The following is a 25,824-nucleotide window of genomic DNA, read 5'->3' as shown; positions in this document are numbered from 1 at the left end:
ATTTGATAGTGTTCACAGAGCAGTCATTTTTTTGTATGGCATTAGTTGCAAGATTGATACCTATCTTAAGCTACAAGCGCTAGGAACTCTGATATCAAGATAATTGGCTCTAAATAATTTTCGGTGTGTCTTCATCACAGCAACAGCAATTTTAGTGCTAAAATTTCCTAGAAATTACCTTATACCTTTGTTCTCCTCTCTACCTGAGGAGAACAAAGTGGGGAATAAAATATGGGCTTTCTGAAGAGAAGAAACTGTCTGTTTGTGTGTCCCCGTCCTCAAGGATTAAACCAGCCAAATTGCTGGTTGGTTGTCATTGCCCTGTCTAAAACCACCTGTGTTTCTGAGAACAAATATTCCTCCAAGGTCAGCATCAGTCTCTGATACCTACATCACTTCTCCATTGGTTATAGCAAACATGTGCAAAGCTATTTGCTATAAAATTGGGGACTGAGAGGCCTGTTTGCACATTGGTGCATTCATTGCTGTCTTAAACGAAGTTGTCCTTGAGCAGAGGAAATAATTGTGATACTGATGAACAACGTCAAATATTCTCTGTTGGCCTCTTTACCTTGTCCACTAAATGAGCTGTGAAAGAAGCAAACCCCAGAACTGCGATGGAAGTAAGGAGGGCCCGCGGCACAATTAGCACCCGTGCCAGAATATTACCTAAGCTCACTTAATGCTAATAAATCTTCTTCTTTCCCAAAACAGCCCAAGCTTCGCAGAAGTTTTCAAAGCACCTGCAGCCTTACAGATTTCCTGGAAAGGAAAGCCCCTTTTCCCTTCTGAAACAGACCCCAGAATGAGGAAGTCGTAGGAAGGTACCTGGGTAATGTTTGGAGTTTGGTGATCTGTTGCCGAGTGCTCCCACGTGCACAGCGAAGGCTTCTCACGGAGAAGCCGGTGAAGAAAATTGCTCTGATGATTGAAACACAAGTTGTTGTTTCTCTCCCAGGAATACACTCAACTGCTGAACTGTGTTTAAACAGTTATCTGGCTGCACTTTAGGAAATATTTTTGGCATATTCGCAGCTCAGTTACTATAAATTTTGATTGGAAATTAGATATTCAAATCAATAATAGAGTTATTAAAGTTGCACTAAATATTTAATCTGAAAAAGGGTGGCTATTGATAGCTTTAAGTATTTTCTGGGTACAGGAAGCTTCTGGTTTTTGCTTGATAATGTACCAGAAATCTTGCTACAAAATATGAAAGAAATAAGATTTTAAAAACAGAGAGAAGTTTTCTTAGTTTTGTTGTCTGGTGTTTTTCTTAACACGGTTCATTATTTTTGATTAAGATAGAAATCGTAGTTACAATTCCATACATAGGAGTCTGGGAGACAGGTTTTTTAAAGTTACACAAATTATTTTTTTTTCTCTACATATTGTTGTGGGGTTGGTTTGTTTTTTGGTTTTTTTTCAATGCAGTATATTTGTATGTTTTTCTTGGGTTTAGACTTCTTGCTGCTTTTTAATAAGCATGACCTTTAATTATTTTTTGCTTCCAAAACACAAATCAACCTTGAAGGAATATACAAGATTTCTATAGGAACATCAAACTATAGGAAAATAATGAGAAAGTCTGTCAGGGTTCAGGGCTATTTTTTGTTGTTGGTTGAATGCATTCAATGCTAGAATATAAGAGCTTCCTACAGGTTTATCTAAACTTTTAATGATGACCGTGATATCTCAGTGCATTTTTTTTTTGCTATTTTGAAATGAAAGTTAATCATATTGATATTATGGAATATAAACTATTCATCTTATGGACTGAGATGACACCAGCTGATATTAGTTATAATTAAGGTAGAGCAGTTTTCTATCCTTTTTTTAAATTTGTTGCAGTTTGGTTTGGAGGACAGCAATTTTTAGCTGCATTTATGGTTTTATGTGTAGCAGTTGGTTTATCTTAGAGAAATAGAAAGGAAACAATAAATGTTCTTCAAGATTTGGCAGCTGAAAAGAGACAAGAACATAATTCAGTCACCATTTATGGATAAAGATTAGTAACCCATTGCAGTTCAGGAGTTCAGAAACTGTTTCAAACTTCGTTACGCTTATGAATTTATTTAATCTAACTTCAAAATGGGATTCTAATGAGGAAGAATCACTGAAAAGTGATCTGAAACCCTTAAAAAGTATATGAAGAAAGATCTCAGAAACTAAAATGTGTACCTTATACTCTGGATGTTTGTGTGATGTTTTTCCTTGAAATTGTGATTTTTGTCTTTTATTTTTACATTTCTACACGTTTCTGTTCCTTTCCCCCTTTACTTTCTGTTGGATTTTTTTTCCTGTCATCCATTCTGTTTCACCTTTCCTTTGCTATCTCTATAACAACCTAACCTGAAAGAGACTTTATCTGGAATATCAGTTCACTGAAATTATAATATCATTTGTCAAGAAAATTACCCTATTCAGAGATAGCTCAGTGATTTATTTAAAAAAATATTACTGCGAAGAAACAAAATTTCTTTTTCTTCTCTCAGCCTTCTCTATGTTATGTGTGATACCACTTAAAATACCAAACATTGACAATGTGATTTGGTGACGATTTTGGGGGGGTTTTTTGATATGGTATTTGTTTGTATTCTGGTCCATGTTTTTATCCATGCTGCGTTGTGATATGCTGGATGACTCAGTTCATCTGTCTTACATATGCACATATTGGGCAAGTTTTAAGGATTAGCTCCTTAACAGAGGGAAACTCAACAGATCCTGTCCCATAAAACGTTAAAATTGTTCATTATCTAAAGATTATGTGCTGCCCCTGACTTGCCTGTGTGTGCTCACGCCAACATCTCTCTACATCTAAGGCTAAATACTTCTGAAAACACCCTACAGTGGTGTAACTCTAACAATGCTGACTCTGTGTTCATAATTCATTCCATGTAAATGCACATAGATAACTCACAATTCCCTTCAGGATAACCACAGCTTGGTGAGCATTTGCTTGCTATAGCAGGGGTTTTAGAGTATGGTTACTCAAATGAAAATATATTGGTATTTCTATTAGGAGTGTCATTATAAACTATTAAGTTAAAATCGCTGATCATGCTGATGTTGAGAATCATTGCTAGATAACTGTTCAGTCATTAAAATATTTGAAAAGGGATTTTTGGCCTCCATATAGAAATGCTGCAGTATTACATGTGGGTTTTATATTTTTGCCTCCAGAGTGTTAAGGAATTTCTTCCATAATGCTTCATCCCTTTGGGGACTTCTTTAAAAAAAAAAAAATCCAACCAAAAAACCCAAAAAACCCCAAAACATTTGTATTCAGTTTCTTCATTCTGAGATAGTTTGTGTATACTCACTAATATGTCATTTTGTGGATTTAGGCTTATTACTGGCTTACCTTTTCTGTAGCTCTCCCAGATTTCTCATGGTTTCCTTCATAATGGTGTTGAGATACTTAAAGCAAACTGTGGTTAAGGACTGATTACATAGAAAATGCAGCATATGCTTGTCTTATCTACATTTAGTGTGCCAAAATGTTAGTTTCCTTATTAGTTTTGTGAGAGCAAAGCATGTAGTGTGAACATATATTTGCTTTGTTCAAGGGAAAATGCCAGCCAGTAGATAGTTCACTTTTTTGGGGGTTCAGTTTCCTGTAGAGAATGTTGCTATTAAAAAGTATGTAAAAATATACTTTTTTAAAAAAATAAATAAATGTAACAACTGACATCTTAGTGAATAAATCAATAAGTACCAATCAGTGCTTTTCATTTCTGAGCTGCCCTCCTTACCATATGTTTCTACTATTGCCCATCTTATGCTTCTCTAGTTATTTCTTACATGTGGGGATAAATCTTAGTTTAAATTTATTTCACTGAGGCAAAAATGTAATTGAAACACATTGGAATCAATACAAACTATATAAAAACCCATGAATTATTTTTCTAGCCTGCCAGGTACTAATATCTAATATCACTGGTATCTCATGAAATGCTGTAATAATTTTTCTTTCGATGAGTAAGTAAATATTTCAGCACAGAAAGAAAAACACGTTTCTCTTTTCCTTGTATTCTTTTCTGTATGAAGAATTTTCTTGATTCTTCGTTCGCTTTTTTCCTCTCAAACTCATCAGTCATGATCTTTTGTATCAGAGAAGCACAAAGTAGTAATGCAACTACAGTTTTCATATAAAGGAGGACACACCTGGAGGAATGAATTGAAGTAGTCATTTTACATTAAATGCCTTTTTCATACTTGAAAAATGAGGACTGTATTGGCAAAATCCTTTCAGCAGGTCCCTAGCTTGCTAAAGATGGACTGAGAGCATTCCAATGTGTACAACTCTGTTTCAGTTGCTCCGAGGCTTCCTCCTCAGAATAGTTAATTTGTGTTATTTCCCTTTTTGGATTCTAAATACAAAAAAGTTGTGGATCAAACGAATGTTTGTTACCCTTTCACATTGTGAGGTCTGCTTTCACTGCTATTCAGGTGGTCCAGAAGTAGTGGGAATGATTACACCGAACTTCACTGTTTCATTTGGAATGTTTTTCCATGGATTCCCCTCCCGCAGCCTGTTGTGCTGCATCCCTGTTGTTGGGTTCTTTTACCCCCGTACATGGGAAGGTGAGCTGGTGCATTTTGCCAGTTCAGTTCTGGTTTGATTTGCCCAGCGTTGGAACCATTTCAGTTCAATTCCAGTTTAGGTCAAAAGGGTTTGCTGTGACCCAGCTGGGTTTTCATGGAACAAGATGTTCAAAGGTGGAACCAGTCAAATGTCAGGGATGTACTCCCAGCACAGGGCTCTGAGAAGGTGGCATCCACCTGCTCCCTCTTGCTTTCCTCTATTCACGTTGGTATCAAGAGCGTTTCAAGTTTTTAATCTTGTGTTGGAGATGTGTAATCTGCACCAAAGAAAGAGGTATGAAAAGCCTCCCCACTGGGATGTGTTGGGAGGATGCAGAAGCCCAGCAGAGGACTGAGGGTTGTGCTGTCCCGTGGGTGAGGCGGGAGCTGAGGCAGAGCAGTGGGAGCACAGGCTGTGACTCGCACAAACCCTGCCTGTAACCGCCGCGGCTCTGCTTCCATCTGTCAGCTTTCTGTTGAACCATTTGTTCTGCATTGGCAACCAGAAATATTTTTCTTGGTTCACCTTCCATTACAGCTCAAGCTGTATACCAATCAATATGAACTCTGATTTAATTTTGATTTATATCCAAAGACTCGATAAATGTGAATACCGTTCCGAAAAGGGAAGAAATGCGTGCATGGCTTCCCACTCTGTGTGTGAGAGTCTGGACCTCACTTGCTTCGTGATACAAAAATATTTGAAAATATACACGTGTACCAGTGTCTGATAGATCAAAGAAAATTAAAAGTAATATATAGACTATTTTGTGACAATTGTTCCTTGTTTAGTTTTGGGTTGTGTATATGAATGTTCAAGTAGATTAAATAAAAACTGGAAGGAGGTACTTCCATAGTTAAAATAATCTGAACTATAAAGAATTCTGAGTAAAACCTTAAAAAGGATATAATGTCATTTCAGAAGAGAATATCTGCAGCAAACCCCTGTGTAAATTAGATTTTTCAGGTACCTGTGTTTTGGTCTGATCATGTTTTTTTCCCATCAAAGATGATAGTGTTAAGGAACAGTGACTACTACAGAGAATTTAGGATATTATTAAGTATTTTTATTACTATTAAAAATACTGCTGAATTGCTGTCATTCAGTAAATATTACTTCTGTAATTGCAGAATAATCTTCTTGTGAGAATGCACCAAGGTAGTATATAAAAACACTTCAAATCTGCTCAGTAAAGAAACCTAGTCTCTATTTTTCTAATCTCATCTTTGAAGTCTAATTTTTTCAGTTTCTTGAAATCAAGTGCATTATTAGGGAATGCCTCGTATTCTAATGTTAAGTAAGATTTGAAAAGGGCTCCTCTGTGGAAATAAGGTCCAGTGTGAAAGCAACTTTGTGTTCTTTAAAAAATCAGTTTTGGAATACGAGCTGCAGGATGCTGAGCACTATTGGAAAAAATAACATTTTTATTTCTCTGTTTATTGATAGTCGAGTTGTTTTGAGCATTTTATGCCACCAGTAATGGTTTAAAAAGGGTTTAAAAAGCTTGATCAGTTTTTATTTTTTCCTAAATCTGGATAATTTATTTCTATTTAATAAAGTGTCATAGCAGATAAATTACACAATGCTCAAAGAATCTCTGTTTTTATACAGGAGAACTCTGTTATAAGTATGTTATCTGTTATTTCAAAAACACACTTTTTTTTTTCTTTTTTCAGCGTCTTGTTGAAGCTGCAGAAGATGCTTACCTGAAACACGAATTTGATGCTGACTTACAGGTAATTAATAATTACTTTCTTGAATGTTTATCATCAGAGTACACTCTGATGTAAGAGTTTATACAATAGCTTACTTGAAGAGCTGCTATAGAAAGCCAAGCATGTGAATAATAGATGCTGATTACAGCAAACGGAATTAATGAAGGCTGGCTCAGTCTTTTGACAGGTTATATATTTAGTGGATGTGTGTTGGGACACCAGGCAGGTGGATTTTACTCTTTCAGAGGTTTCATTTAAATTCCCTCGCATTTCTGCGGAGGTCAAGGTTTTTAAGCACAGTAATTAGCAGCATGTTCCGTCACTGCAGTGAACTGGCAAGGAACTGCTCTGTAGAGACTTGGATTTGCAGATGGGGTGGGACCCACAGGGATGGGATTAGTATGACCTTGATTTGTGCAAGTGGTTTACGTTTGGATCTGTGTCCAGAGCAGACACTGCTTTTTCTCTTACCTACAAATCCTTAGAGCTGTACCACTGTTGAGTGTTGCCTTTAGGAATAACACAGCGGGGGGGGGGGGGGGGGGGGAAGACACCACTGTGGCAACTCACAGTTAAAAATGTTTAAAAGAAAAGCCTTTGATTAAATAAGACACATAATTTTTTTTAAAAAAAAAAGATTAATTTAACCCCCAAGTAATTTAGCCTAAAATTGAAAGTTTAACAACAAGTCTTACTCAATGCTTAAACGAGTAAGTACTTCCTTACCTTTAATGAATTTCTATATCCTTAGTTTCTTGAATGCCATGTTAGGTGGAGTTTTGTTTGCTTTGTCTCTACCTAGATGTAATTTTAAAACCTTCTGTGAATATTTGCTGTAAGTCTATTTAAATTTTTGGCTTAAGTGTTAAGGGAAACAGACTTTTCCCACAGACTTTTTCCTATACATGTATCTAAGAAATAAACAGATCTGTAGGTTCTGTTTTCAGATTTTACCATGGTTATGTCCAGTAATCACAAAACCTTTTAATTTAATGAAAATATGACACAAATTACTTATTTCTGTGCAGAAAGGGAAAAAAACCAGAGTGAATTTATCAGAGCCTAGGATAAAATAATTGAGCTCAGAAGGCTGTAATACTGGGGTCTATCAGCCCACAGTGGAGTAAGGATAAAATGATCACACTGAAAATGATAATTCACATTATTGTTGTACATTTGATGAGCGCTGGCTTCTGTATTCAGATGCTTTAGAGTTCCCTCACATTCCGGCCTTGCAGAGGTGTGCTGCATTTTGGTTTTTTGAACTTTAAGCCTTGGAGAAATAGGAGCTATTGTCTGAATAAATCAGAAACACACTTCATGGAAGATCTTTCAGAGGGCTACAGTAAGTGCTTCTTCTCTGCAGGACAGTTCTCACTTTGAGGAAGTCCTTGGTTTGCTGAGGCTCTGGCGATATTAACACTTTCAGGAAGGCAGTTGAAAGCCATTTGTGTCAGCAGCATTAACAGGACAATCAAATCTTTGTGTGGAGCTGTGTTGTTTATTACTGTCACGGTCCATTAAAGCTAATCAATTGTTAATCTTGGTTTCAGCGACCTCTTTGCAACCCTTGCTGGGTGATTGTTGTTCTTTATCAAAATCTCATAATACCATCTGCTCAATATAAAGTAATGGCCAGGATGATTTGATAGTGTACATTCAAGTGGAGGGGGACAGAAGGCTTATATAATCTACAGTGTATACAATTCTGCTCTCAAAGAGGAATTTTTTGGCATTTGTATTGCTTTGGCCGACGTGTGCAAGACAGGATTAAGTGCTTTGAATTAGTGATACGTGATACAGCACCAGCCTGAGCTCTTTGTGCTCAGATATTCTGGAAATTCAGAAAGCACATAAAGAAAGTCCTTTTGTGCTTTTTATTTGTCCAACATCACCTTCTACGTCTTGAGCACAGTATAGATAATATTGTGTTAGTACATAAAAATGATATAAGGGAGAAATAAAATTATATTAATGTTTTTATTGACTGTAGAAAAGCACCAACTTAAAGAAAATAATAACTGGAAGAGTTCACCTTTTAGACTGCTGGTATTCTCTTCAGCAATGCTGAAACTGTATCATTTGGTTAGGCTAGACCTGATCCCTTCTGGGCATTTTTCTTAGTACGTTATTAGATTTGTCCTTAGATATTCCATAGGTATTCTAATCAGTATACTGTAATGCTGTGTAATGATCTAAGCACTCAACTATCAAACCCTGAACTGAATCCATTGGCATCACCAAAAAACACCTTATAGTCCTAAACATAAATAAAATTCCCAGACAATTGAAAGAAATAAATCAAAAGGGGTGATGTGATGTTTAACTCATCAGCATTATGTATTGCATATTTGAGTAATGGCTGAACTACGAATCAGTGAGAACAGACTTTAAAGATTTACTCTCCAATATTTATGCTTTAGGAGATTCTTCTTTATTTTTCCTTTTAGGGATGTGAACCAAGAGCTGCATTTGTAGCAAATTATGAGGAAATAACCTTCTAAATGTTACTTATGTTTCAGCCTTTAACCCAGTCCAGGGTTTTCTCACCTGGTGGATATGGTTGCAAGTTATTCTCTCTTATTAAATACTATTTTCAAGTTTGTAAGTGGAATCACTTTCTTTAGTCATGCCTAATAATGTACTTGGGGATGAAAGATGAATTAGCATTTGTATTGCTACAGCAAGTTGCCCTGTCACAATATATTCACAGGCATAAAGAACTGTTCATCTTGCTTTATATGGGGCACTATGTCTGTGCTCACCTCTGTTTAAAATAAAGCAATTCCTCCTGATTTTCTGGTTTTAACACAATGAAAAAAACCCCAATATAGGGGTGAACTGCCAAGCACACACCCACCAAGAATATCGGATTTAGCAGGTTTTGAAGTGATTCTACAACCATAATTTACTTTTCTTAACTTAATTGTTTACCATAGAAAAATTTTTGGAGAAAGATAATAAAGAGGACAACATCTTCTGTTGAGAGGTGATCTATTAAAAAGAACTTTCAAATACAATAATCGTTGTTAGCTGAAATTTGGCCTCCTGATCTTTTACTGCCGTTGTGCTGGGGTGTGTGTTCCTAAGGTGTGAACTGCCTTGTTATGGTTCCCAGAAACTGTCAGGGAGTTGGTGTTCAGGCCCTGGGAAGAGGCTCTGAAGTGGAAAACTCTTCCCTGGAGCTGTCATGTACCTAAGAATTTGTTGCGTATGCAGCTGATATAATCACACAGGTGTAGAGGCTCTCTCCTCCCACCACATCTCCTAAACCCACTAGAAACTGGACAGATTTTGTAGGGTAGAAGTACACCAAGGTGTTGCCCAGCTGCTGCTCTCGTGCAGTTGGTGGTGAGGTGGCAAAGCACACTCAGAGTGCTCCTGAGGGATCCGTTTGTGTCATTGGGTCTGAGCCCTTTGGACAGAAACGTGCAGAGTATTGTTACCACCTGAACAGAGTGAGGGTGGGATCCCTATCATGGAGCTGGATCATTTCTGGGTTTCCATAATTTCAGGATGTGGATGCTCAGCAGTGGGACTGATGCTGGAGTTCTCAGTGGAGCTGTAAAAATAACTTGTGCTTTGTTTCTTACAAACTTAAAAAAAAAATAATTTTAGAATAAAGATTTATAATACTTGGTTCCTACCCAGTTTTCATACTTCTGACTCCAATGACAAGAGGAAGTCATACAAAATTTCATTATGAATACTTGTTCATTTGCTGACTGGTTCCATTATAAATACATATCTGCAGGGTAGTTCTTTTATTTTCTGTGTGTTAATTAAGTTCATTATTTCACATGACTTACATTCCTGCTGAACTTTCTCTGCATGTGTGTGATGTGATGATAAAAAAGCAAGGTTATTTTGATAGAACCAAAGCTGGTGCCTAGTTGATGCACCGGAATTACTAGATTTTTTTTCCTTCCTGGTTGTTGTAGTTTCACTTTCTGTACAAGACAGGAGAGATTCAAGTGCCAGTACTTTAAGATAGTTGAACTTATTTCAGTTTTATGTCCCAAGACTAGAAGAGGATTAATAAAATAGTTTTTAGGAAAAGATTACTTTCTTTTAAGAATACTCTTAAAGTTAATTTAGTGGGATAAAAAAGGAATAATGGTATAAGGCTGCTTTTCATTATTCATTTCCTTTAGATCTATAACATATGGCAGAACCTTAAGGAAAAGATTTGCAAAACTGTACCAGAGTTAGGTACCTGTTTGCCAGATTTTGCTGTCTGTTAACTCCAAATTGCATTTTGTGTCCTTGAAAAATCTCACCCTGACCCTCAGACTGTATATGTTGGCTAAATAAAAAACATTGTGAAATCAGCAGATGGAGAGTTAAGGGGTTTCCAGTGGTTTACACATGTGAACAATGTACTTTTTTATACATATTTAATGATTTTTGAAAATGTACAAATGGTAAGACTCCAAATGTTTAGGAGAAAGCACAAATATCAAAAGAGGGCTGAGGAACAGAATTAGTCCAGTTAATGTACTTTACAGCTTTTAGGTCTAACCTTCCAACTGTTAATATTGCTCAATAGTTTATTGTTGACCTTCAAAGGGAGCTACCTGACTTTTAGTAATTTTGAAATTCAGCACTTTGATCTAAAGCTTAAATATGGATATAAAAGCATAACTATGGATATAAAAGCATAACTTAAATTACTACTACTTTAAAATAAAAAAAATCTGACCTAAATGTTTATTTAGTATAATGACGCCAGGCAAAAATTTATAATGATGGATTATTAAATGCTTAGGGATTTAATCAAAATTTAAACAAATAGATGGTAATTACATTGACATCAGGTACTGGAAAATACAAGGACAAAAGATAATTGAGAATAGCTATTCCACATAATCTTATTAAACTCCTATTATAACACAGGCATTACTTTTATGTTAGTATTTCAGAAAAGTCTCTTTGCATATTTATTATCTCACTAATATTGCATGAGGCACATGATAACAAGATTTACAGTCTATTAATATTTTTCTGGCTGTTAGAATAATGTCCACAAGTCTCAAGTCAGCTCTTGAAGGGTCCTGAACCTCCACAATGGAACAGGAAGTCCGCTGGACTTCAAGCACTCGGAACCAATGATTGAAATGACTTTTTGAAAAGTGCATTTAAAATAGCTGTGCAGCATCTGAAGTTTGATGTGCTTCATGGAGTATTTATCCGAGCAGCTTATTTCCTAAATCAGAAATCAAGCTTTCTACACTCCAAGCCTGGAAAGAGCCTAAATTCCTTTTTAAACTTTCTTTGAAATATTTTGCAGACCCAAGTGCTCTCAGCTGTATTTGGATGCAGTACAGGGTGTCCCTGTAGCTTGTAATAAGGCAGGAGGAAGAGCTGGCACCAGTCTGAACTGTTAACTTCTCATGGCCCTGTGCAACTCCTGCAGAAGTAGCTGCAAAGCCTGGAAACATTATAGTTTATTCAGTTGTAAAATCTGCCTCGGGAGCTCTTTCCTGCTCTTTTCCTCTTCATCTTACTCTAACACTTGTGATACTGTGGTGGGTTCTCCTCTGTGTTATATTCATCCAGCTGAAGGCATAATTTGGATACATCCATGATGTAGAAATGCTGCCAGAACCTGCAGAAGTCTTGTTCTTACCAAATTTTCTGAATAGCTTGAAGTTTTCAGTACTGATCAAAAGATAAGGGAGACGAAAGAAAGACGGTAAGCACAGAATTCAGAATGTCACTAAAAACCACCTGCAGTACCAAAGCCCCAAACTCTCAAGAGTTTCAATGCAGTTTGAGGGCTAAGAGGATGGAAAAAGGGCACAGAAGCATGAGTGTGTAGTGAGCTAGAGAACCACAAGGCGCAGCGGGCCACATTTAAATTGTAAAAGCATCTGTTAGAGTTTTTATTTGGTGTTAGTTTTTCCTTTGTTATTTTTTCTTTCATAAAGTACTTCAATACTTTTTTTCTGAAAGTGAAAAAAGGTTCAGCTTTGCAGTTTTTAGATTTGTATTATTCTTATTGATTTCTGTGAGCTCAAATTAAGGACTTCTCAACTGCTCTAATGCTGCAACAAATTGATTTTCAGATTTTTAGCCCTCTCAGTGGAGAGTACTTTGGCTTGTCTATTCTTTCCTATTTATTTGTTGAAGCTGGCAAGAGGAAAACTAAAATGACTGTGGAACTGTCAAGACATCAGTGGATTCAGATGTTACTGGTTAAAAAATTCAGTAGAACTCACGCACAAGTAAGGTAACCTTCAGAGGAAGACTTTCACTTCCCTTTTGCTCTGCATGCATGGCAGGGATTAAGCATCAGAAAGACAGTACAGAGGAAAAGGGGCCATGTACCTTTTGGATTATTTTAATTTCAAAGCTTTTATGTTTTCTGCCTCTCTGGCAAGCAAACAGAAAGAGAGAAACAAGGTTCTGTGAAGTCAGGCTAGCAATATTTTAGTTCATCTTCTAATTATGAATGACTTTATTATTTTTTACACTTTGGAGTTCTGTAGATTTATTTTTTTTTTTTTATTTTTTACCTGAGCTTTGAGAGAAAATTTTTGACGTTTTAAGACAATTACGATCAGTGGATAATTTCCGTTACTTCTCCCTCTCTTCCACACATTTCTCTAAGAACTAACTTCTTTTACTACAAACAAATCAAATGTAAATAACTAGAGTGATTTTACTTTTATACGTGTTCTTAACTTCTGTCGACAAGGAGTGAGTTTGATAGCCAGGCACGGAATGGCAGAGTTTAACTCACTGTTTAACTCAGAGTTTAACCTCAGAAGCCAAGGTGCAGGAGATGATTTTTCAGCCATTTCGTAATTTTGGTGCTGTTCTGCCCTGTCTGAGGGAGCCATCCAAAGAGAACAGTAATTCTCTGCCTGTCTAGTTCAATAGCTGTCCTGTCTACACGGGGCTCGAGGGCAGAGGAACCGGCAGCTCTGGTCTGAATTTGCTACTGCACATGACGTGCTCTGCTCCTGAGAGGGTTTGGCACACAGTTACAGAGAGTCATTCTTCTGACTGCAGTTACAGGACTCATCCTTTTGGTACCCTTAAGCCAGAAGTAGTTTCCAGACGTTTCTGGATTTATTCTTGCCAGCCTCTCTTGTAATAGCAATCGCTATCTGAAGTGTGTGAGGTGTGTGCTGAAGAACACACTATAAATTCAGTTCTACCCATCAAATACAGACACAGTGCCTTTTGCCTGGTGATACCTGCTGTAAATAATTACAGTAATCTGAAACTTGGAACTGTCAAAGAACTGTATAACTGGGCTGATAAAGTTGTTTTCCTGGGACTTTAGCTTTTACATTTATTCGACCCTTTATTATGTTTGCTTGCTACCAGAAAAGAGAAGGAAATAGTTTTCTCATCCCGTGAGTGTTTTCAAAATTTCGAGTTCTCTGATTAAACATTGAGATGCCCCAAAGGTTTTTCTGAGCAAGAGAAACCTCCACTTTGGAGCAGCTCATAATCAAATAGGTGGGGCTCTCAGGATATGAGAAACCTGTTCAAGTTGCTTCTCTGGTGAATATTAAATTATTTGTGTTATGTGAAACAACTGCAGCAGGAGAGTTTGTGAGACACTCAGCTCAGAAAAGCCTGATGGATGGGGCAGTTGTTTTGGATCTCGGAGGCCCTAGTCCGAGTTTCTGTTCCACTTGATTCAGAGGGTAGTTTTGAACTGCAGTACAAGTATTTTCCTCTCTGGCACAATTCTGCAAAAAAGAAATGTATTTTCCAAAACTAAGAAGATTCACAGGTCTCATCTAACAGCAGCAACAAGATGGAACAGAAAGTATTTATATACATATAATACATATATACAGTTTTTCCTTTCCCATGCTCAAATCACTAAGTATTTCCAGGTTGCTTTTTTATGCTCTTTGTAAGCATCTTATAAGGGTCAGAGACATGTTTAAAAGAACTAAAAGCTGAGATTCTTGCATATTCACATCTATTCATGGGTTAAGGTTATAAGTAAAACGGAAGTTCTATTTACAATGGTGATAAAACAATTGGTTGTTTGCAATACAGAATTCTTTCTTTACCGTTTTTGCAAGGCAAGTCTGTAAATTATTCCAGTAGAACAGACAGGAATAAACTAGTATTTTTCAGATAAAAGGATAACGATGTACCAGAAGAAATTAGTCACATAAAACAGATGTGTTCACTTTCAAGCAGGTAAAGGAAAGAAAGAAAAGAGAGACAGTATGAAATGAACTTCTGGCAGAAAATCAATAACAATTCTTAAAGCTGCAGCCTTAAAATTAGGTTGACATTTGTCATATCAAGCTGGGAGTGGGTGTAAACCTGCAAGAACTTCACCTGACAATCCAAAACAATTTACTCTTTCGAGATGTCCAGCATTCCTTCCAAGAGTGCCCCAGTCAGAGCAGCTTCTGCCAATGGGATTGCCTTTCCACCCTGTCAAAACAGCATATGAACCGTGCATGCTACAGTTTATAATTGAGCCATTGGCAGCTTTCCCTGCATTTCAAAGCAGACTTTTTTGGGAAGGTGGACTCCTCGTGGGCCCCAGGCCCCTGGCCCCAGGCAGGGATGTCCGAGTAGGCAGAACAGGTTAAACTGAAGGGGAAACTGCAATTTGTGAAGGAAGGATGTGGAAGATGCAGAAGAAAGCAGAAACGGTGCACAAAAAGGTTAGGTGTCAGAAGGTTGTAATGTACAGGAAAGAGCACTGGAGAAGGAGAAATACTTAATAATGTGTAAGGGCAAAGCCGTGAAGTGTTAATATCTTAGTGTTTCAAGAGTACTGACAGTAATCTTTTTGCAAGTCTCTCTAAAGCCATTACCTTTGCTTATAGTGAGGCTAAAATGGAGAAACCATTTTCAGCTACTTAAACTCAAAACTTTCAGTGAGCTTAAAAGTAGGTAAACATTCAAATACCATTTAAAAAAAAGTTTCAGGAAGTCAGGCAAAACAGGTATGCATTGGGAGTGGGGAGGAAGACTGCATTGGAGATGAGGAAAAAGATCACAATGTTATTGAAAAACATACGCTCCTTGAGATTGCTGTAAACCTCAGAGAAACTTGGCTTATTGTTGTCAGAGCAGACAGAGATGATGTGTTTAATATCGTGTCACTAGTAGATATTTATGGGCCTATCAATTTCCAATTCCAGCTAACTAAGAAAGCAGCTCAAAAGCCAGAGGAATGACCATACAAGGTGAATTTAGAGTTGCCAATGCCTGATGTTTGCAGTATTGGTGATAGCAAACAGGAGTTTGCCACTTCATGGCGGCAGTTTGACATTTTTTGTTCAGACTTGTGGCCTAGAAATTAGTGGTCATTCCTCTTCAGAAAACCAAAATATAATAAATAGAGAGCTTGTCACCTTCTGAAAATGCTTTCTGATTAGCTTTTAGCTTTCTGCTGCAGACAAGGTCAGCTACTCAGTGGCAGAACTCTGAGCCCTGTGCCTTTACCCTGCCCTCAGCACTGAGCAGGTTCACACTGGGAGTCAGATTTACTTGTACATTCCTAGCCCTGTCAAGATCTCAGTGAATGTTTTAACAAAACTACTCTCCTTGATTTAAGTGATGCCAAAGGCAAGGGACAGATCTGAGGATTTTGATCCTATCGAGATTCATTTTGAAAAGTGCTGCTTTGGCTTAGCTCTCCTTTATCCGTGGATATTCACAACGTATCAGACAGCACAAGGAGGAGCTGATGTACAGGGATTGTTGCTTTTGATTTTTTAAGACTTCTACACCAAAGGTACATTCAGTGTATCATCAAAGCTGTGTGTCAGAGATGTGCATTCTGACAGGATCACGTGCTTTCTAAAGTATATTTAAAAAAATTTATTTGAAACCTCTACTTAATTCTGTATGTATTTTTACTTATTTTGTACATACATTTAGTTTCTGATATGTTGAAAGTGCAAGATGTGAAGGTGCTTAAGGGAACAGGCAGTGCTGGAGTTAATGTTATTATTTATAAGGCTCATTGGTCAATGATACTGAGCTCTCCTCCAGGAAAAAAAAGATCCTTAATTCACTCTTACAAAATTCAATGCCCTATTGTTCTCACTTTTCTGAAGTCACTGTTTATAACATTGCTCTACTCTCCCCTCTGAGGAATAATATAATTTATTGGAGCAGTTCATTCATAGTCTATGTGATATCTATCTTTTGGGACAGAGATACCTTTTGCATGATGTACACACTGTTAGCTTCAAACTCTTCCTGTTTGCTTTATGTGCAAGGGTTTGTAATCAGGAATATTTATGCATCCTGGTACCCAGTTGTGCTGTGCTTGCTGTTTTCTGCTCTTCATAGAAAATTAAACTTTTTTTCTTTTTGGCTCACACCTACCTAAAAAGCAAAAGATTTGAGAATATTACCCAATGGATTTATGATTACTAGGCAGATAGCCAGTAATAAGCAGTGATATCTGATACTACAGCCCAGACATTCTTTGCTTTTTTTCCACCTTTTTCCTATTATCTCTAGGTTTAATAAACTATAAATGGGAGACATAAATAGCAGACCATCTTTTCTCTTTTTGTGCCTTTTTTTTTTTTTTTGGAGGTGCTTGGTGATGAGATTAAGTTAAGGGTCATATATTCTTCCAACCTAGTATTTAGAAATAGGCAAATTATTGAAAAGGGTGGAAGTGATCTAGGTTTATTCATTTTTGTGGGAGAGCAGCTTTTTTGCTACACAACAATCATTTTAAATGGAAATAACAGTATTACAGATAAAGATTTAATGAATATATATGAGAAAGGCAAGATAGGAGTCACTAAGCAGTTCAGAGCTTTAGATGAGGTCACGTTTCTGACTTGTGTAGTATGAAAGTGAGTAAATCTTAAATGATCACAGTCAAAGTATTTCCAGGGTATTGCACATACTGCTTATTATAGGAAAAAAAATTACTTTCTTGCCTTTGGCTTATAAGAAAGATATTGAGTGAAAACCAGCTGCATTTGTACCTTAATGTTTCCATTGTATGTATTGTTTCTTTGTTTCTGAATCTCACATAATTGCTGACTACAAAATTAAAATGCCAAGCTCATTATTTCAATCCTCAGATATAACTTGCTTTAGACTTATGCTTTTGTCTCTAATTGTAGTGTCTATGTGTTGAGCTTCATTAACTTGAAACAGAAGGAGCCCCCACTTTTGTGTTAAAGTTAATTAAAACTGGTAATGGTTATTGTCTAAAAATTTTCTGGGTTCAAGTAGGTTATTTTGCCTCTGTCTCTATTTTCACGCATCATTTCATCAATCGTGGTTGGTCGATTCATAATATACAGGGTTTATCTGAATTCAGTGAGCTATGGGGTTTTTTTAATCATAAAAATACACTTGAAAATTTTCTAATGGTTAGTTGAAAGCTTCTGCCTGTGAAATAGTCACTGGTGACATTTAAGGTTTTTTTAAAAATTATTCGGAAAAGCAGAAGCAATTAGTTTTCCGTGAATAAAAGGTAACAGCACAAAACACAATAGATAGATCAATGTCAAGGGCCACAGTTAATGACTTTCAGGTCTTTTTAATGTAAAAATTGAAAATTTCAAAATATGAGAAATCTGTGATGATGTGTAAAACCTTCAGACTTGGAAGCACAGTCTTCTGAGCTGTACTCTACATACACTTTTGACCATGACAGATAGTATGAAATAATCATGCATATTTAAATGCATGTATAGTTTGGTACTTATGTTTTAATAGTTCTTTTCACAGTTCTGCACTTCAACCTTATGTATATTGTCTGGTTTTGTGGGTTATGATGTGGGAGACGTCCTGCTTAAAAAATACCCTCAAAAGACCCACAAAAACCCCCTCCTGGTGAAAGACCATGTCTAAGATAAGGCCAGGAGTTTTGTAACTAAGTGCAATGGTTCAGTATATAAACAGATGAAATAAAAAATAGAAGATGTAGTTGCCTATGGGAAAAGCTTGGAAAAAAAGAAATGGTATGTTCCTTGAAAAATCATACAGGTCAAGTTTAAATAAGTGTTTTGTTTGTGGTTCATTTAAAAAAAAAAAGGAAAAAAAAAACCCCAACATTACAATAACAGTAATTTGATTTAATGTTACATTTTATGTGTTTCATATTGCAGATTTAAACTATCAGCTATATAGCTAAAGCTTTTGGACTATTCAGTTGGGATGTAAAAAAAGGGATTTGCAATCTTATTCTGCATCCAGTTAGTTTTTCAAAACGACGAGCGTGTGCTCAGAGAAATATTGCTGTGGGTCCAGAAGGTGCCTATCAGAGACACTAGTGAAACATTTAATGGATATTCTGTGCCTGTGTGAAGCTCCTGCTGACAAAGTCAGCTCAAGAGCTTTCAGCATCATGTGCAAAACAGGATTTCACAGCAAAGAAGAGTCGAGCTGAGGGGGATGTGCTGTGTTGGATGGACCATGGGCTGCCAGTTGGGCTGGCAAAGACCAGCTGGTTGTGGCAGCAAGGTGAGGAGGTCTGGTACAATTTGTAGGGCTTGTGTGAGTTTATGCAGTGTTTGTGATTTTTTGAAGGGGTTTATGGAGTTGTGATGAGATAAAATGATCTGGGCAGAGGTCATCTGAGGTGGTGGAAAACTGTGGGAGATCTCATAGGCTCCAAGGTCTGTCCAAGCCTTTCTGCCCAGCCCAGTGACCTTGCTGCCCTAGCACAGTTCTGAGCGGTTCTTCATGCTCTTCTCTCCTTTCTGCTGCACTCCTCACCAGGGTGCCTGACTCAATTCCTCTCCTCTTCAAATTCTGCCCCAACAGCAGCAGCAGGATGGGGAGGCAACCTTGGTAGCTTTTTCTCCATCCCTGCACGATCTTTTGTTCCTCCCCCCCTTAACGTTTCAAGCGTGTTCCCTCCCGTTCATCCTATCCCAGTGCAGATTTTCACCTCATCTTCCTGTTTTCCCTCTGTGTGTATGAGAAGACAAAGCTGGGAGGTGGGATTGTTATCAAGTTGAAAGTGTTTGAGCAGATTTTTTTCTTAGTAGGGGACTCTCCTGGGGTACTTGTGTAAACCACCAGTGCTCCTGCTGGTTTATCTGGAGAGAGACACAAGGAGATACAAGGGGTACAAAGCTGTCTCATTTGCTGTCTCGTCCTTTCTCTTCAGACTGCAGTTCAACTCTACTTTTGACTGATAAAGCATTTCTGCAGTGACAAATCCTCTGCTGCACCTCCAAGGATGTGCCTGATGGTTTCATTAGCCTTTGCCACGGTTGCCTGGCTCCCTGAGAGCACGGGTGTGCTCACCCCTGTGTGCAGACACCTCTCTGCTGTTGGCTCCAGATAAGCCCTGACATTAACTGGTGAATTTGGTGAGCATTGCCTCAGCCTGTGTGTAAGTGAACTCCAGAAGGACAGTATAAGAACTGTGTTTTTTGAATAGGACTTTACAGTGCCATAAACAGTGACATCATTGTATATACACACAAATATATAAGGATAAATACAGCAAATGCAATCTTGCAGGTTGGCTGGAAAATACATGCTCCAGGCCCAGATTTAATAGGAACTTTCATATTCTATTCTTGGAATATAAAGCCAATATTTTTGTCTATTTTGACTTTTGCATTAATAAAATGAGGTCAGGAAATCTGTTAAAGTTTATCTTCAAAAATGTTTTCAACCCAGTCACCTTGTTTTAAAAATCATTTCCGTTTGTTATCTGCACATTTGAGTAGATTGTGTTTCCTTGTGATTGAGTCTCTGAAGGAAAGCACTAACAGATTCCTGTAATTGATTATACTTTAATGATACATAATGGCAAGTTCTGTTTTCCATTATTGTTACCCTACACTCTGAACTGTAACTGCTGCGATACCAGAATGTATATTGATATACAATTGATTTAGTAACATTTTACCAGTTGAACTGTCTTGCATTAACTAAAACCACATCTCCACTTCTTCAACAAAAGCGACCATTCACACACCCAGGGCAGGTACCGGACACGTCTCCACAGATGGTCACTTCCCTCAGCTTATTGGAGTTGGCAGAGGACAGCACTGCTGGGGATCTCTGTAATCACTGTCTCTGGCTTTTGTGGGTGATTCCAGATGGGAGTTGGCTGTTCTTACATTTCCAGTGTTTCACTAATTACATTTTTTTTTCTTTTTGATTGTCCTTTTTCAACAAGTGATCCTCTGCTTCTCCCTCCCACTCCCACCTCCACAAATCCTTGATGACGAGTAAGGTGGTTGATGATCTGAGAGTGTCACTTATCTTCATGATCAGTATGACCTAATTATTTATGGATGTCCTCTGCCTATCTGTATAAATCTCTTCCCTTGAGTTTAGGTGGAAAACTCTAGAGCAGGGATTACTTTGTATGCATGCATGTGATGGTGTGTGCATTTGTAACAGCAGTTAACACATCTGAGTCCTGTTCTCTGTCTCTCACTCCCGTGTGCTCTTTACTTTCACAAACAAATAGTGCAATTCAGTTGCCACTTAGGTGGACTGGAACTCTTGGACACACAGCCTGTCCTAAACACAAGCTTGTGGGGGAGGTCTGGTGAGTGACTCGGCATGTGGAGCTGGCCCAGGTGGGAAAAACAAACTTTGAAAAGCTAATTTAAATTTTGCATTTTGCAGGTGTTTCAAAAAACCATAGAGCTGTTGTCTTCTCGATAATCATAGAACAGATACAGGAAACTTAATAGCTGGAACATTATAATGATTTAAAATTGGTCACCTACATTCAAAATACTGGATAGAAGCACACAGTGTAGTCAGACAATGTACTGACTGGGACTTTGTGTTTGCCTTTATTTTAAACTTTTTTTACTGAGAGTAGGATGGTACTTAACAATTCTGACAATGTGTACCAACAAATCTCATTTGCTGTATTGTAAGTCAGCAGCTATATTATCAAAATCCTTTATTTTCCAGAAATTTAATTTTTCACATAGCAGTCACCATATCAAGCAGCCAGTGTGACCTTTCTTGACCAAAAGCTTGGAAAAAAAAAATAGCAAAACCCTGCTGTTTGGACTTGGTGAATGCCAATTTTTGGTAGAGTCAACATACTTTGTAAAAATCTGTAATAATTTTGTATTTCAGTTTCAAAAATGAAATTTTAGCTTTAAATTTCAGTTCAACTTCTGAAAAGTAAAAAAAAGAAAAAATAGTCACTTCTGAATTAAATGAGTAAATTGACACTTTGGTAAGTTGAACTGCAACACAATGACTTGCCAACATACAGAGATTTTGTATTTTATTCTGTGTTACATAATTTTTTAAATGTCTTAGGTATATACAATGATGTAATTTGTATTACCATTCAACACTTCAATTCTGTTAAATGTAGGTTAAATATTAGTTTAATGGCTTTGTGTCTAACACTGATTACAATTCAAATCCTCCTTACGTGCTGTTCTGAACTGCTGATGGTAATAACAGCATTTGTAACGTTCACTGTCATTGCCATCCTAGTCATAAACAGTAATATCAATTAATATGTACTTATGCTTCTGTGGTTACTGTGTGCAGGGATTAATAGAGAAATTTTTTATTATCAGAGAACAGTTTCAAAGAGATAAGAACTGCAAATGCAAAGCAGATTAGGTTACTTAAATGGCCTTTTCAGTGGTGATATTTGAATGTTTGTAGTATCTCAGCAGTTTTGGAATATAATACACAATTTAATTTCCTGTATATTTGTGTTCTAGCGGAACAATTTTTGGACTGTGAAGTAAAATTTATGCTCTAGTGCTGTGTATTCTCAGCTCAACCCCACATTGCAAAAGAAACCTCAACACATTTCTTTGATTTAAAAAACATGAGTTCCTAATTAGTTACCCATAGACAATGGTAGATTTTTCCAACTGCAAAATGATTAATAATACGTAATTAAAATGGAACCTGGATCAAGAACTCATCAACTCTCTCTAATACCATAATACTGTACCCTTTTCCTCGGCAAGTGATCCTCCCCCAGGGAATCTGGATGACTCTCAGGAAATCTGTTCCTGCAAATACAGTCTTCTCTCATAAGGAATTTTCAAAATTTGCAGTTGAGGAACTTCTTTTCAATAATTTCATGTTAAAAGTATGCAACTCATAAGAGTGTTAAGTAAATTTTGGAAAATGTCACCAAACGTATATGATGTATGAAGTGCTCTGTTAACATGCTTTATAGTTGGAAGTCAGTGGTAACCAAACATTCACACATGAAGAACAGACTATTATTAGTCCCATAGCTTTACTATGGGTACAATTTATTCTTGCAGATTAAAAAAAAAAACAACAAACCCTCCCATCTACTTGCCTTGAAGCTGAATCACCAAGAAAGCACAGATCAACAGAAAATAATATCACTTTGCTTTATTCCTTTATGTGTTAACCTCCCCACACCCCTGCTCCCCAATTTTGCTGTCCAGGACTCACCAGATGCTCAATTACAGTCCAGACAGTTGGAATGAATACTGTAGAAAAGCAGGTCTGGACCATATGGGCCATATCCCAGCTGTTCAATGGGAATAAATACTGTAACACTGGGAGCCACTAGATGCCACTCTTGTCTCATCCCACTACAAGTCTGAGAGTATTTATGATTGTTTAAAAAACCCAACTGTACCCTCCCACCCGCAAAGTCCCTTTAAAGATGTTCTTTTGGTATTTCAGATATTTTGCCCTTTTTTTTTTTTTTAATTAAAGTTACAATATGACCCTATTGTTTATAGCATTCATTCCCTCCACTGTAATGTTGCACTTATTTATAAATATTTAAAAGCTATCCCTGGACATTTTTTTTGCCAGTGGCCTCTTGAATAGCTATGTTGTGCTATGCCTCGTTTTTCTCTTTGTGTGGAATTCACAAAATTCTGGCATGTGTATTCATCTGTGTTTCTGACTGATTTCACAGCCGCTTATGGTGCAAGAAGCCTTAAATCTAATTTTTTTTTTTTTAAGTTCTACGAAGAACTTCACCTTTGCATTTTTTTTCTATACCAGGAACAACAGGAATCTCTTGAACTTCTTGTATATCCAGATTTTGCCATTGATGACCTTTCTACTACATTTGTCATAACATTTCTATGTGAGTTGCCTGACTGTAGATGCCTATTCCCCAGTTTACATCTTTCAGGATACTGCTAGCCAGAGAGTTGATGAAGAATAAGTGTAAAAATGTTCAGGTTATTTGAGACAAAGCAGGAAAAGTTAAAAAAACCCAAGTAATCCCTACAATCTTCAGCATTGCAAAAGTTCATCTACATCTTCAAAAGAAATGCAGTGAAGTTCTAAATACTTGTATAAGAATCTCTCCTTTCTGCATCTTGGAAATTATTTGGAATATAGTAGTCACTTGTCTACAGAGAAATGTTTCCAAATTCTGAAATTTCTTTTAAGATGATCACCCAAAATTGAATAAGAAAATGTCTCAGAAACTTGCCTGTCTCACAAGAGAAGGAAAACCAAAAGAAATTTGTTATAATGTCAGTAGCATTGGACAAATAATATTTTCACTGACGTTGAAAAAATCAGCGGTAGAGAGAAATATATCCTTTTGTTGGTAAGGCTGAATGTGTTTTCCTTTGTTTGTGTGAATTTGATATAGACTTTGTGATTTTAATACTCTTTTCCATACAGCATCAAATATGGGTTTTTTACAGCCTTAAATATATATGTGAGATAGCTTCTAAAGAGACTTCTAAAGTAGAAGTAGCTTCTAAAGTAGGCTGTAAACTACTTGTATGGCAGCCAGAGTCAGTGGAAGTCACTTGCTTGAAAAATAGACAGTATATATTCTGTAAGTAACCTGCAACAGCTTGTGAATAACATGACTGAGTAATGATGAAAAATTATAGGCATATAAAGACCTCCTGCACATTCAATTTGGGTAGATTTAGGTTTATCTGAGTATTCTCTGGCATATGTGGAATGCTGTGGTTTGATAGAAAAATGCAGAGGTATGCATCCATTGAGAAAGCCCTCTGTACTCTGGTTAGATCCTTAGAGGTGAGGATCATTGCTGGGGCTCCATGGAGAGAAATGGGATTGGAATGTCAAAATGCAGAAACTCAGGAAAAAAGATGTTAGTGCATAAAAATGTGTCAGTAAAAAGGAGACTGAATTATTTAAATAAAGTAGAGCTGCCATTCTTGAGAGTTTATAGACTGTATGCAAATAAAAAGTATTATTCTGGTCTTTTTAGGAAAAAGAACTATTACTGCTTCATGGAATTAACAGTCACACTACATGCAGACCAAAGTCCAGAGATGAGGGTGCATGTGGAACCTTAACTTTATTGCTTCCATATCTCTGAATAATAACTGTGCAACTTGAAAGTTCCCTTTTTGTCGTTTGCAATGGAATGATTTAATTTATTTAAGTTTCTGTGATGAACACTTAATGCCTTACACATGCAGGGAGGGGTATAGTCCGTGACTCAGCGCCTGAGTCTGTAACTAGAGTCTGTCTGCACTGCTGCAGCGAGGGAGCTTTTTGTGGTCATTAGCAAAGGCTGACCTCTCTGTTTGTATACAATGTCTTGACCATGCAGTTGTTGAAGGGCAAGTTTAGGGGATGTGGTTAAATTAGGCTGCAGTTTTATTAACTCACTTGGGACCATAGCAGTTACTTATTAAAGGTCACTCTGTAGTTCCGTTCTCCCCTACTTATCAGATCTTTCCTTTGTAATCTCTTCCCACTAAGGTCGTCATTACTTCCCTTTTCTATGAATATTTAAATGGTGGTGGTTGTGGTGAAAACAGCTTTGTACCAGCTCCTCCAAAGCACATCCTTATGTGGCGTACATGGAGAATACAAATCTCTTACAAAGCTATATTGGTTCACGGAAATGAGAGGAAGCATTAAGTTTGCTTTTCCCCAAGGAGCAGTGGCTGGTGGTTCTCTTTGTCAAGAGTAATTCCATGCCCTCCATTGGACAGCTGCATGTCAAGGGCTTGCTGATGCCAGTTTTGCTCGAGTCACCATCTACAGGAGCAGCAGCTCCTGCTCACCCCCTCCCTTGTCCCACACTAGCACTCTGACCCCATATCCATCTCACCCCTTGTGCTTCCCTGGAAGAAGCATACTCCTGGTGAGCCCTACTCCCCATAATATCCATCCTTGCCTCTCTCAGCAGCCAGAGCACAAAGGCAGCACATCTGGAGTGGGATGATGCTGCTGTGCTGAGGGGTAACTGCTCCAGCTGTGCCAGCAGACAGTGCAGCAGTGACGGCCGAAGCCTTGGCTCCTCGTCCAGGTCAGACTGCTCTGCTTGCAGCAGCTCCTCACTGCTCACAAATGGTTTTGTACTAGAGTCTGAAAACCTCTCGTGTCTGCTGTGGTCACTAAAAGAAAGAAAAAAAGATAAATATGAGTGTCCAGTGCAGTTTTTCCTCTCTGTGGTGACCTTTCGGTAGTGTCTCCACACCCTGACATGGGTAAGTTGCCCACATCAGGAAACTTCTAGTCTGGCAGTAAACGGCCTCACTAATGGCACCTTTGGAGTAACTAAAATGGAGAGGGGACGTACTGTAGTATAAGGTTTCCAATCCTGTAATTGCATATGAACTCCTGCAATATTCCTTG

The 25,824-nt window shown here is 37.5% G+C and overlaps 1 protein-coding gene across 1 annotated transcript in view; it reads left to right on the top strand.

The window, feature by feature from the left end:
• Positions 1 to 25,824, top strand: part of CACNA2D3 (calcium voltage-gated channel auxiliary subunit alpha2delta 3) — a 407,078-nt gene that overhangs the window by 124,782 nt on the left and 256,472 nt on the right. Inside the window, exon 4 of the mRNA XM_027728083.2 lies at positions 6,265 to 6,324. Coding sequence (XP_027583884.1) covers positions 6,265 to 6,324 — 60 coding nt within the window. The remainder of the gene's footprint in view (positions 1 to 6,264; positions 6,325 to 25,824) is intronic.

The sequence above is a fragment of the Pipra filicauda genome, unplaced genomic scaffold (genome assembly GCF_003945595.2).
Source record: "Pipra filicauda isolate LSUMZ 115617 unplaced genomic scaffold, ASM394559v2 scaffold103_size3290846_pilon, whole genome shotgun sequence".
In the NCBI taxonomy this organism is placed as follows: domain Eukaryota; kingdom Metazoa; phylum Chordata; class Aves; order Passeriformes; family Pipridae; genus Pipra; species Pipra filicauda.
Note: the sequence above shows the minus strand (reverse complement) of the source record. Positions and strands in the feature narration are given on the sequence as shown.